The following is a 14144-nucleotide window of genomic DNA, read 5'->3' on the forward strand; positions in this document are numbered from 1 at the left end:
CAATACGGAATGGTAGGGTGCTATTGTCTAGCCTGTAGAGGTCTGTGCGTCCCTCCATGGATATGCCTCCCCAGACCATCACTGACCCACCACTAAAACGGACCTGCTGAATGATGTTACAGGTAGCACAACATTCTCCATGGCTTCTCCAAACCCTTTCACGTCTCACATGTGCTCAGGGTGAACCTGCTCTCATCTGTGAAAAGCACAGGGCGCCAGTGGTGGACCTGCCAATTCTGGTGTTCAATGGAAAATGCCAATCAAGCTCTGTGGTGCCAGGCAGTGAGCATAGGGCCAACTAGAGGGCTTCGGACCCTCAGGTCACCCTCATGAAGTCTGTTTCTAATTGTTTGTTTGGTCAGAGACATTCACACCAGTGGCCTGCTGGAGGTCATTTTGTAGGGCTCTGGCAGTGCTCATCATGTTCCTCCTTGCACAAAGTAGCAGATACCGGTCCTGCTGATGGGTTAACGACCTTCTATGGCCCTGTCCAGCTCTCCTAGAGTAACTGGCTGCCTCCTGGAATCTCCGCCATGCTTTTGAGACTATGATGGAAGACACAGCAACCTTCTGGCAATGGTACGTATTGATGTGCCATCCTGGAGGAGTTGGACTGCCTATGCAACCTCTGCAAGGTCCAGGTATCACCTCATGCTACCAGTAGTGACAATGACCCTAGCCAAATGCAAAACTAGAAAAAAACAGTCAGAAAAGATGAGTAGGGGAAACAAATGTCAGTGGCCTCCACCTGTAAAACCATTCCTGTTTTTTGGGGGTCGTCTCATTGTTGCCAATCTAGTGCACCTGTTGTTAATCAGTTTCAGCTGCTTTGGTAGTAATGAAATTAACAACCCCCTTTGTTACTTAACTGACCAGATCAATATCCCAGGAGTGTAATTGACTTGATGCTATACTCCTGATTAAAAAGTCTTTTTATATAACTTTTGAGCAGTGTATAAGCGTTAACATGCTAAGACAATTTCAAAAATTCTTTTCAATCTTAAATTTGCAGCTTTCATTAAACTTATTAAAAAAAAAAAAAAAAAACATTCACGCGTTTCCTGTTATAGGGTGACTGTGTTCTGTCCCTGTCTCTCTCAATTGTTCTCACCCCATCACACAGGCTTCTGACCGAAACTGCATGCAGACCTGGTCTACTGTTGTATGGTCAAGGTGCTCTGAGATATGTCATGCTGGATTGCGTGTAGACAGGAAGTGGCTGTAAAGAGACTGCAGAGGCTCAGCAGCACTGAGATGAGAGGATGGGGGGGCGCTAAGGGGAAACAAGGATTTTCTTTAAAAACACGGCAGTTGTTTATGATCTACAAGGCACAGAGAAAGCAAAGTATCCAGTTAGGGTTAACTCCTGATTTTCAAGATCCTAGGGATGGTGCGTAGCATTTTCGAGTCCTTTTGCGCACGATCTGCCTTGAATGCCTGGCTGTATGCTTTGTTCAGTTTTCCCGTGTCAGCTTCCGTCTACCTGAGATCACAGGTGCCTGCGTGAAGCTTGTTTGCTGTCACTCTCCAGAGGCTACTGGGCTTTTCCACGTCGATTCACAATCCGTCCGACCAGTTTGGTTGGTTTCTCCACTTCCGCTCTCCTCTGGGCCGGATCCAAAGCCCTGAAAGATGCACAGACTCTCCCAGATGTATGGAAACGCATTAACCCCTCCATGCCCGGGAGCAGCGGCTGCCTCGGATTGGCGAAGGAAGTGCAGTGGCGTTGATGGGGTTAAGACGCTCCTGTTGCAAGAGGAGAGAGACGTAGGAGGAAGGAAAGACTGCACACAGAGAAGAGACGGTTTCCAGAGGGAAGTACACAGACCTCATGCAGGGTGAGCCTGAGAGGTGGGAGGGTCACCAGGAAGCGAGCAGCGTTCAGGGTGACAGGAAGGAGAGAGGAAAAACCAGAAGCGAGGGACTGATAGCAGGACATGCAGAGGCTCGTGGAAGGATGGAGGAAAGGGGTAAGCCGGTGGACAGGTGACTGAGGACCGGCGTGAAGGGCAGTCTGGGAATGTAAGGGTTAACCGCAAACTTATTACCAAGTTATTTGGACTTTATCAAGTGTGTGGTTTTTTTCTTCCTTTTTGTATTTGAATTTCTCAAGGATTAGTTGGATGGGGACAGCCCAGGAAGCGTTAAACCGGTGAAAGGAGGGGCACGGTGACAGGCAGACAGGACGCTATATAAAGAAACGCACTGGCAACAGCTGCTGGGATGCCGGGAGCAGGTTCTAAATGAAATCCTGAAGAACTGGCACTTTTATGTAGTACATCGCCCCCAATTATAAGTGATCCCCTAATTTGTTATTTAGCCCTACCAATCAAAGGAATTATTGTTCCCAGACTGCAGGGACAAAAATGAAGTTAGTCCAGTTTTTTTTTTTTTTTTTTTTTGACTCATGCTTTTTGCAGAACATAGTCATTAACTCTGAAAAATGTATCTCATGATTGCTGAGCTGGTGAGAACTGGCGGCGCCAAGGTGCGGCACTTTTGGTTGCGGTCAAAACCTTTTTATTTAATTTGCTGTGTTTTGGTTGGGTGTTTTTTTTTTTTTTTTTTTTTTTTCCTTTTTCCTCATCTCAATGCTGCTGTTCTGTCTACAAGCACTCGGTACAGCAACTCCTGCAGATCAGTGCTGGGGACCAGCTTCCGGATAGTGACAACTGACCATGCCTGAGCAATGTGTGTCAGTACGGCTGTTTGCAGTCTCCGCAAGGGGCACGTGACCGGGTGACAAAACAGGAGGACAGAAGATTATCACCTTAGGGCCTCATGCACACATGACACAAAAAAATGCTGCCTATATAGACTTTGTGTGTGTGTGTGTGTACAGTTGGGTCCATATATATTTGGACACAGACACATATTTATTTTATTTTTTTTCAGGTATTTACCAAAACCTATTCAAGCTATAGTTATATAATGAAGAGAATTCTTCTCACTTCCTATTACATCCCCAGGACAAGAAATCTCCCAGCATGATTCTAGTAGCAGAAATAACCATTCCTTACTCTAGCCAAACCTAAAACACAAAGTTTGTTGTTAAATACTCCAAAATAAATGTTTTGTGTTGCCTTCTAATACGAGTTTTCATGGAACAACTGTTTAGATCTTCTCACGTTCCTTCTCTTCTTTCTTGCATGTTACAGCAGGAGCAGATTTCCTACTCGCCCCCGGAGAGCCCGGGGCCAAACTGTGCCACGCAATCCCCCTCCTTTCTCCATGTCTCGGGGCCACAAGCTTACAAAATGGAAGAGGAGCCCGTCAGGCTGCCAGCGCACCTGCGTGAGTATTGTTGTCTTCAACTTTTACCCAGCCAGTCTGAGGTCAAGTCATGAATAAGCCATGATTGGTGAGAAGGCAATTCAAGGTGGGACCTAGGATGCTAAAATTCCAGGGCGCAGTGAGCTGGTCTTATTTCATCTCATCATATATTCCTTAGTCTGGAGCAATGAAGCATTGTGTGACTATGCAAAATACACCTACTATGTTTTTTATGTGATCTAAAGAAATGTCAAAAAGTAAAGTGTGTTCATACAGGGAGGAGCAGGAGAAGGAACAACTTTGTGTTTTTATTTTAAATGACTTTTAGATAAAGGGTTAAAACTCCCCTATCACCTTTTTATAAAGGTATGATTTTGCAGGCAGTGTCCAACTGGGGATATTTGTGTTGTGGTAACACATTACCATAAGGGGTATTTACCATGCCTTGGTATACTGCGGTGCCATTCACTTGGTGAGACACCCCAACACACCTCCACACTGCACTGTGCATTGCATAAGAAAAACAAAGTCAAGTACGATTTGAGGTCCACTGTGGTGCATTAGGCAGCATATTCAAATGACTGGGCTGCCTTAATGCAAGCCACATTAGCACACACTTGACATACATTAACTGCACCACAACAGACCTGAGCAGTGAGGATGTTGTGTGTTTTTTTTTTTTTTTTTTTCTCTATTATTGGAAACACTTGAACTCAATCATTTTGAAGGGGTGTGCACATATATTTAAAAATCAAAGGAGTTTGGGTAGAAAATTGTCAGTTGACCGGTGGCTACATCAAGTCCGATGCAGCCATTGTTCGGATATTCTGAGAGCCGCCGCTAGTATATGGCCAGCCTAACTTCAGGGTAATCTCTAGCATGGCCATAGATTTGTTTGCTTAATCCTTTGGACAGTCTTTTAGTCCTGGTTCACACCTGGGTAACTTTGAAGATGCACAACTTTTAAAGCCGACCTATCGGTGCGATTTTCATGTGTGGCTTGCTTACATCTATGCAAGTTCATTTTAACAGATGTCAATGCAAGTCGCAATGAAATAGTGCAAGAACCTTTTTCAGAGTTGCTGCAACTTGAGTTGCAGCAATTCAAACTGTTCCATTGCCACTAATAGGGTGCAACTTGTCGTGATGTTTGAACTGTCGCGTTGCATGACAAGTCGCACTGATGTGAACCAGGGCTAAAAAATCTCTGAAAATGTCAGCGGTCCTTAAAAGTCTCTTGTGATGTCTTGTAATGATGGGTCACTCTTTTCCAAGGGGTTTGGTATAACAGACACAAGTCTCTGTCAATGTTGCCCTATTTCACTATGCCCATATAATCTAGACCACTTTATAAAATAAAACTGCTTTTCATGATGGATGCTACCTTTCAATGCTAGTAAGAGCATATCTTAACCCCTTTTGCGCCTAAGGGTAAATCAACTGTTAATGCCTAAGCACAATTTTGCAACTTTGACATGTGTTAGTAAAACCGTGTGTGTGTGTGTGTGTGTGTGTGTGTGTGTGTGTATATATATATATTAGTGTGTGTGTGTGTGTGTGTGTGTGTGTGTGTGTGTGTGTATATAATTTATTTTAATTAAAAGAAAATAGTAAAAAGAAAACCACTCCTTCTTCGTTTTGTTTTGTTTTGTTTTGTTTGTAGCTCTTTGCAGAGGGAAGAAAAAACAATGTATATTCTTCCTCCACTCAGAAGAAAACACGGCTGAGGGCTTCACAGTGACTGATCGCTGTGATAATCAATCAGTGCAAATCATGTGACCTGGAATCTGGAGTTCCAGGTCCCAATCGTCAGTACTGGGGCTCTTGGTGAGACCCTGGTCTTTGTGCTGGGAGCGTGCCATGATATAAAAGCCAAGTCCAGTGGGGTCCCATATCTGCTTCCGCTCGGCACCAAGGGGTTAATATAATATAAACAGGCCATTAAATCTATTAGAAAAAAAGAGTGCTGTTTTGAGCCACACTTTTTTTTTCTAGGTTAGTGACTCGGGGCCCTTTCACTCCAATGGGTTGTAACACAGCCACAATGAATGAGCCGCCTTAACACAGCCTATGTTAATGCACATCCTAACATGAAATATGCCCAGTGTGTTATTGTAACACTTCTAGGTATTCCCTCTCACAGAGATCACAATACACCCCTTGACAATGCTTTCATCTGCTTTTCTCTCCAGGGGGCTGGAGTCATCTTTGCTCAGACATCAACCAGGGTCACCATCTACATTCTGGCCTGAGATGCGGGATCAGAGATGATAGTCGCCGTAAAGCTGGCCATATCATTGTAGATTTCACTTGTTCAGCCAGAAAGGAGAAGCCACCCTATTTCTCAATTCATGCTAAAAAGAGTGGATGGAGGAATTGGTACTACCAGCTGTTGTAATCAGCTGTAGCACCAACAGATGTTTGAGTACCTGTAGAGTGCCTACATCTGATTTGGATGCAGTTTCTGTTCAGTGAGCATTTTCCATCAGGCTCCTTCAATACCTTTTTCTTGAAATTGGTTGAGCCAGGTCGTGCCAACAGGGTCACCCACTGCTCAAATTTCAACAGATTTAGCAGGAATTGGCCAAAATGTGAGCTGTGTAGCTAGCTAGCCTTAATGCTGGTGCCTGTGCAGTTCTTGGCTGTGTTAACAAATATCTGACGCAAATCAGACCCTGCTGCAACCTCTTGCCTTGTTCCTTGTGAATTGTTACAATGGTGCAGTATGATCACTGGGGGAGAGGAGACTAAGGAATTGCTTCCTTCTGCCTGCAGTAGGCAATGACATTTCAGCCTAGGTATAGTCACTGATTGAAGCTAAATGGTGGATATCTAATAAGTGCTGCTTATTTGAAAAATGATCCTGTTGTATATTGTGATGGTTCAGGAATTCAGAATATTGTAACGTTGCTGACCGGTCCTCTTAAAACAACTGGTCTGCCTGGCATCTTGGACTGAGGGACACTAGCAGTAGAAGCCTCAATGCCTAGCTCAAGACTGGTTTCCTTAAAACAAAATGAATACTATTTTTGAGGCTGATACTACTTCTGACATTTTTGTTGCTGTAAGCCCATGCTCTGTGTATACTGTGGGGAACAAGTCTCAGCTAGTATGTGCTCCCAGTCAAATGTAGTAACCCTGTGCTGAAAACCCACGCTACTTGTCTGCATTGTCATCTGCAAAACATCCAGCCGTTGTATCCGGAACGTCTCGCAGCTGAGCTTGCAGAGAAAGGGGAATTCTATAGTCAGGGGAGTTGCACAATTAATGGGAAACTTTTTTTTTTTTTTTTTTTCCTCTTACTACTTAACTATCTAACCTAGCAGGACAGTTGGGGGGTGGGGAGCATCTGTTAAAATGCCATTTGTTTATTAGGGCTGTGTCATAGTTAATTTATTTGCAGAGACCCTCTTTACTTCTTTTTCTCCCATAGGAATTCCTAGTTATTTTCTATGAAATCGCCAACTTGCTAATCCTACATTAATTTGTTGTTTAATGATTGAGTTTGGCCAGTGTTTCACTTCTCTTCAATGATGTCTATGGCTAAAGCTGGCCATGCACTAGTATTTCAAAAATATTTTGTACATTCATTGTACAAAACTTAGTACATTCTCGGACTTGATGAATGTCATTCGAAAGTATGTCAATTTTGTTTGCGTTTAGCATTTGATTTTGGAGTAAATAGATGTACCCGAATGAACATCACATGCACTGTTTGAGCAAAATGAATAGAAAATCAAATAATCGTTCTCGAAAAAACATTTTGTAATGAAATTCTACTAGTGTCTGGACATTATTCAGCTACAAATTGCTGAAACCGAGCGAATTGTAGCATAGCACGCCAACCTTATGCTATAGCAACGACAAATCGCCAACAACTTGGTGAATTAATTGTTAGCTTACAAAAGAACTGTTAATTGCTAGCATAGTTGGTAAACAAATGGCCATTTTAGTTGATTTGTAGTGGCAAGGAATTCACACGACTAAGTGAGATTTCGGTGTGTGCCACTGTTGTATCTTACATATCTTGTATATCTTACAGAAGCGCTTACTTAAGTGACTAGCTACACGTTTAATAGCCTTCCACACTGTAGAGCACAGGCTCAAGAACTGTACTGGCATCCTGATCCCATCAAGGGATCGCTGAACAGCACCGTGCTTTGTTTTTCTTCTCTTTTTCCTTTCATACCAGGGTTCCATTGCTCCCTTATTTTATAATCCTAGGGTTCCATTGCTCATTGCTTTCTTTTTTTTGGTAAACAATATTAACATTTAAATAATACTTTTAAATTTTTCGCCTCCCCCCCCATGTTCATTTTACAGCTAACATACACTCCACAATATCTAACACCCTCATAAAGTATGTGTCTGCTCCTGGTACCTGCCTTGTGTTATATACACACGATATTGGCAAAAGTATTGGGGCGCCTGCCTTTACACCCACATGAACTTTAATGGCATCCCAGTCTTAGTCTGTAGGGTTCAGTATTGAGTTGGCCCACCCTTTGCAGCTATAACAGCTTAAACTGTTCTGGGAAGGCTGTCCAAGGTTTAGGAGTGTGAATGTTTGACCATTCTTTCAGGAGCGCATTTTTGAGGTCAGGCACTGATGTTTGACAAGAAGGCCTGGCACGCAGTCTCCACTCTAATTCATCTCTAAGGTGTTATAACGGCTTGAGACCAGGACTCTGTGCAGGCCCGTCAAGTTCCTCCACCTCAAACTCGCTCATCCATGTCTTTATGGACCTTGCTTTGTGCACTGGACTGCAGTCATGTTGGAACAGGAAGGGGCCATCCCCAAACTTTTCCCACAAAGTTGGGAGCATGAAATTGTCCAAAATGTCTTGGTATGCTGACGCCTTAAGAGTTCCTTCAGTGGAACTAAGGGGCCAAGCCCAACCCATGGAAAAATAACCCCCCGTTCACCAAACTTTACACTTGGCACAATGAAGTCAGGCAAGTACCATTCTCGTCACTCCAGAGAAAACTTCTCCACTGCTCTACAGACCAGTGATGGTGTGCTTTACACCACGGCATCCGACGCTTTGCATTGCACTTGATGAAAGGCTTGGATGCAGCTGCTCGGTCATGGAATCCCATTCCATGAAGCTCTCTACATATGTTATTATATTTATTAGTGTGCATAGAGTGAATATAAAAAGTCTACACACCCCTGTTTAAAATGTCAGCTTTCTGTGATGTAAAAAAATGAGACCAAAATAATTTTAGAACTTTTTTTTTTTTTTTTTCTTTCCACCTTCTCTCTTTTTTTTTTTTTTTTTTTTTTTAAACTGCTTTTTCGAGCAGAGAGCAGGTTCACCAGAGCACATGTGACAGACGTGAAAGGATCTGGAGAAGACATGGAGAACGTTATGCTGCCTGTAGCATCATTCAGCATGACTGTGTTGGTGGTGGGTCAGTGATGGTCTGGGGAGGCATATCCATGAAGGGATGCACAGACCTCTACAGGCTAGACTATGGCACCCTGACTGCCATTAGGTATTGGGATGAAATCCTTGGACCAATTGTCAGAACCTACACTGGTGCAGTGGGTCCTGGGTTCCTCCTGGTGCACGACAATGTCCATCCTCATGTGGCGAGAGTATGAAGGCAGTTCCTTGAAGATGAAGGAATTGATACCATTCAATGGCCCCCATGCTCGTCTGACCTAAATCCAATAGAACACCTCTGAGGTATCATGTTTCGGTCCATCTGATGCCGCCAGGTTGCACCTCAGACTGTTCAGGAGCTCAGTGATGCCCTGGTCCAGATATGGGAGGTAATACCCCAGGACACCATCTGTCATCTCATTAGGAGCATGCCCCGATGTTGTCAGGCATGCATACAAGCACGTGGGGGCCATACAAACTACGGAGGACCATTTTGAGTTGCTGCAATGAAATTTGAAAAAATGATGTAGCAGGCTAGTCAAATTTGCTGACTTTGAATTCAGTCCTCTGTAGGTTAATTTTCATTTCCATTAAAGACGCCCCGAAAATCAAACGATGGGGCATCCTTGCATTAACATTGTCCAGTCCATATCAGTATAGATATCCAGCATGATTTTTTTTTTTTTCACCCATTGAGATCTGATGTGTTTTCAAAGTGTTCCTTTTAATTTTTTTGAGCAGTGTATATTTTCAGAACGTTGCGTACATCACTCTGTCAACACTTCCCACCAGTCATGATCTGCCTGCATTGCATAGAGGAGCATAGAAACCCAGTGATGATGTTACCAAGTCTAAAATAAGACATGTAATGAAACCCATGTTTTGTTCAATAATTTGAAGCAGAAATTGAATCATCGTAAATCTGGCCTTCTCTGTCCCCCAAATCAACAAAATAATCAAAGTGTGTGAAAATACTATATTTGGTTTTTTTTTTTATTAGAGTATGGAAGGGCTAAAACTGATCACTTTTTCTTTCCTTTTTTTGATATCTGTGTCTGAGATTCAGTCTTTCACCCTCCTAGACCTTGACTATTTTTCTACCTTGCTTTAACACTATTGCTCGTTTGGAGGGAAGTGTGGATTATTTTTGCCCAGCCCCACCTCTGGCAGCTGTGACATGCTGAGGAGTGTAGAAATACAGCTACTAATTATTTTAAATTTCCCACATGTACCAGATAGTATGGAAACCCCAACAGGCTTTTTTTTTTTTTTCTCCCTTGTGCAGGGGCCATGCTAATCTTCTCGTTACAAGTGTCATTACAATTAGAGATGAGCGAAGAAATGAAAAATTCGATTCGACTGATTCGGCGAATTCGTGGACAATATTCGAGTCGAATAAATTCGCTGTGAATTTAACTTAAAGGGTGTTTCTAGGCTTCAGAGAGACTTAATATTAGTGCAGAACACTGTACCTTTAATTTAAATGCCCTTGGAGTCTGCTGGGGAAGAGAAATAATACTGTCACTCAGTATGACATGCAGATGAGTGCCGTCGATCTTAGAATCACCGCACACTTCACTCATTTGGCCAGTCACGGGGCCAAAACCAGTGTTTGGAGCCACAGTGTGGCGGTGGAGGCAGCAGCAATGGGAGGCCATACAGCAACCTATGACAAAATGGAAACCAGCAGGAGTGTGAGGAGACCTGAAAGTGGCACATGGCAGAGTGGGAGCAATGGGAGGCGGTACAAGGACCCATGTCACACTGTGGACCCAGCAGCAGCGTGACGAGGCGGTACGGGGGCCCATGGCAGATTTGGGGCCTGGCAGCACCTATGGGAGGCCTGTAATCTGCCAGCAACCTATGACAAAATGGAAACCAGCAGGAGTGTGAGGAGACCTGAAAGTGGCACATGGCAGAGTGGGAGCAATGGGAGGCGGTACAGGGACCCATGTCACACTGTGGACCCAGCAGCAGCGTGACCAGGCGGTACGGGGGCCCATGGCAGATTACAGGCCTGGCAGCAGCAATGGGAGGCCCGTAATCTGCCAGCACCCTATGACAAAAAATGGAACACACCAGCAGTGTGTGAGGAGACCTGAAAGTGGCACATGGCAGAGTGTGGCGATGGAGACAGCAGCAATGGGAGGCCGTACAGGGACCCATGAGAGACTGTGGACCTGGCAGCAGCATGAGGAGGCGGTATAGGGGCCCATGGCAGATTAGGGGCCTGGTAGCAGCTATAGGAGGCCCGTAATCTGCCAGCACCCTATGACAAAAAATTGAACACACCAGCAGTGTGTGAGGAGACCTGAAAGTGGCACATGGCATGAGAGACTCTGGACCTGGCAGCAGCATGAGGAGGCGGTATATAGGGGCCCATGGCAGATTAGGGGCCTGGCAGCAGCTATGGGAGGCCCGTAATCTGCCAGCACCCTATGTCAAAAAATTGAAAACACAAGCAGTGTGTGAGGAGACCTGAAAGTGGCACATGTTTGGGGCATGATTCATGGCGGATTTAGTCAGTTGTGTCAGGAACTGGTGGTTTGAAATCCAGACTAATCCACGCCTGATTCATTTTCACAAACGTGAGTCTCTCCACACTTTGGGTGGACAGTCGTGTCCTCCGGAGTTGCAATACCTCCTGCCGCACTAAACACGCGCTCCGATGCCACGCTACTGGCCGGGCATGACAGCCTTTCAAGGGCAAATTCAGCTAGTTGGGGCCAAAGGTCAAGTTTCGTTGCCCAGTAGTCAAGGGGATTGTCTACCTCGGTTGGCAGGGTGCTGTCCAAGTAGGCCCAAGCCTGTTGTTTGAGCTCCTGCTCCAGGTCCACCTGATGCTGCTGCTGCTGCTGCTGCGGCTGGTTAGTAGTTTCCTCACTGCGCTGGTGAAGAAAGCTACTCATCATCGACTGCAGACTGAGGCAGCCGCTGCTGGTGGAGCTGCCACTGCTCCTACCACCCCACCCCTCCCCTGCTGCCATGCCAGCGGAACGCGAGCGCACAGGGCCCACAGTGTCTGAGGATGGACGTTGGCGCACAAAGGCAGAGACCAACTGACTACATAGGTGGTTTTTATAGTACGTAATTTTGGCCTCCCTCTCAGCAGGTGTGAAAAAGGCCACCATTTTGGACCGGTAGCGAGGGTCCAACAAGGTGGACAGCCAAAAGTCATCCCTCTGTCTGATGGTTATTATTCGGCTGTCGCTACGCAAGCAAGCGAGCATGCTATGGGCCATTTGTGCCAAGGAATGCGAGGGACTCCCTGCCTCCATCTCCACAGCATACTGCCACGGTGCGTCTGGGTCCTCTGTCTCCTCCTCCTCCTCCTCTACCAGATGCTCCTGCTCCTCCACTCCTGTCCGCTGAGTGGAAAAACCACCCATTTCACTCAATAATTCCTGAGCACCAATGTCCTCCTCTACCTCCTCCTCTTCTTCCTGTCCTGCCCCCACAGGGGTCATGTGGCGTTGAGATCTGTGCGCCACGTCTACCGCACCCTGACCAGCCATTGTTAACAGCATTTGTTCCAGGACGTGCAACAGAGGAATGACGTCGTTCATCCCATAGTCCTGCCGACTCACGAATAGCGTGGCCTCCTCAAAGGGCCTGAGCAAGCGGCAGGTGTCACGCATGAGCTGCCAATGGCTGACATCTAAGTTACACAGGGAGTACCTTTATCCGCTTTTAACATCAGGAAATCTGTGATGGCCTTTCGCTGTTCGTAAAGGCGGTCTAACATATGTAGGGTTGAATTCCACCTTGTTGCAACGTCACAGCATGAGGAGTCGGTACGGGGGCCCATGGCAGATTACGTGCCTGGCAGCAGCAATGGGAGGCCCGTAATCTGCCAGCACCCTATGTCAAAAAATTCAACACACCAGCAGGGTGTGAGGAGACCTGAAAGTGGCACATGGCAGAGTGTGGCGATGGAGACAGCAGCAATGGGAGGCCGTACAGGGACCCATGAGAGACTCTGGAACTGGCAGCAGCATGAGGAGGTGGTATATAGGGGCCTATGGCAGATTAGGGGCCTGGCAGCAGCTATAGGGGGCCCGTAATCTGCCAGCACCCTATGTCAAAAAATTCTACACACCAGCAGTGTGTGAGGAGACCTGAAAGTGGCACATGGCAGAGTGTGGCGATGGAGACAGCAGCAATGGGAGGCCGTACAGGGACCCATGAGAGACTCTGGAACTGGCAGCAGCATGAGGAGGCGGTATATAGGGGCCCATGGCAGATTAGGGGCCTGGCAGCAGCTATAGGGGGCCCGTAATCTGGCAGCACCCTATGTCAAAAAATTCAACACACCAGCAGTGTGTGAGGAGACCTGAAAGTGGCACATGGCAGAGTGTGGCGATGGAGACAGCAGCAATGGGAGGCCGTATAGGGACCCATGAGAGACTCTGGACTTGGCAGCAGCATGAGGAGGCGGTATATAGGGGCCCATGGCAGATTAGGGGCCTGGCAGCAGCTATGGGAGGTCCGTAATCTGCCAGCACCCTATGTCAAAAAATTCAACACACCAGCAGTGTGTGAGGAGACCTGAAAGTGGCACATGGCAGAGTGTGGCGATGGAGACAGCAGCAATGGGAGGCCGTACAGGGACCCATGAGAGACTCTGGACCTGGCAGTAGCATGAGGAGGCGGTATATAGGGGCCTATGGCAGATTAGGGGCCTGGCAGCAGCTATAGGGGGCCCGTAATCTGCCAGCACCCTATGTCACTCTCCTCGCCAGTACTTCTTCGCCTGGCTGCTGAAAAGGCCGATGTCTCCCCCCCCGTTCCTGACCGCCCTCTGTTAGCTCTTCCTCACTGTACAGTGGGGCTGAGCCCACAGCATGCGATACTTCGCTTGGTGAGGGAACAGCAAAGGACAGGGGCAGGTAGAGGACATGTGATTTCAGTGGGCTTGCTCCCGGGCCATGCCAACTAACGGTTGTGTCTGACGTACCCACCGACCGTTGGCTGTAGGTGTCAGAGGTGACCTGGGAAGAGGAAGACGACCGAGCCAACCAATCAATGACGGCAGGGTTGTCGGTGGAGACACGACCGCTGGATGACACCGGGAGCACTGGCCTCTGGCTGCGAATAGTGCTGCCTCGACCCCTTCCTCTGCTGCCACGTCTGCTCGCTCCTAAAAAATTGCCTCCTCTGCCACTCCTCTGCATGTTGTCTGACATACTCTTTAATTCAACGATTATGTGTCCCTGAGTAACAATTCTCTGGCACTCAGTAACAATTCTGTCTGTCCCTGAGTAAAAATTCTGTGGCCCTAATTAAAGTTTCTGTGGCCCTGAGTAACAATTCTCTGGCACTCCGTAACAATTCTGTCTGTCCCTGAGTATGAATTCTGTGGCCCTAACTAGCGTTTCTTTGTCCCTAAGTAACAGTTCTGTGGCCCTGAGTCACAATTCTGTGTCTGTGCGAGTAACAGTTCTGTGGCCCTCAGTAACAGTTCTGTGTCTGTGCGAGTAA

The 14144-nt window shown here is 46.5% G+C and overlaps 1 protein-coding gene across 3 annotated transcripts in view; it reads left to right on the forward strand.

Moving 5' to 3' along the window:
• The first annotated feature begins 1606 nt into the window (after positions 1 to 1606).
• Positions 1607 to 14144, forward strand: part of LOC149436145 (transcription factor ETV6-like) — a 33973-nt gene continuing 21435 nt past the window's right edge. The window contains exons 1-2 of one of the 3 annotated variants that reach the window (XM_089661952.1): positions 1607 to 1838; positions 3159 to 3294. In XM_089661952.1, the coding sequence (XP_089518078.1) occupies positions 3258 to 3294 (37 nt within the window). In that variant the 5' untranslated portion in view covers positions 1607 to 1838; positions 3159 to 3257. Of the gene's footprint in view, positions 1839 to 1897; positions 2023 to 3158; positions 3295 to 14144 lie in introns of those variants that run through there. The other 2 variants (XM_089661950.1, XM_089661951.1) reach the window with 2 other exon arrangements.

Source organism: Staurois parvus, unplaced genomic scaffold (assembly GCF_062004578.1).
Source record: "Staurois parvus isolate SC_StPar_1 unplaced genomic scaffold, SC_StPar_1.0 ptg001417l, whole genome shotgun sequence".
Lineage (NCBI taxonomy): Eukaryota > Metazoa > Chordata > Amphibia > Anura > Ranidae > Staurois > Staurois parvus.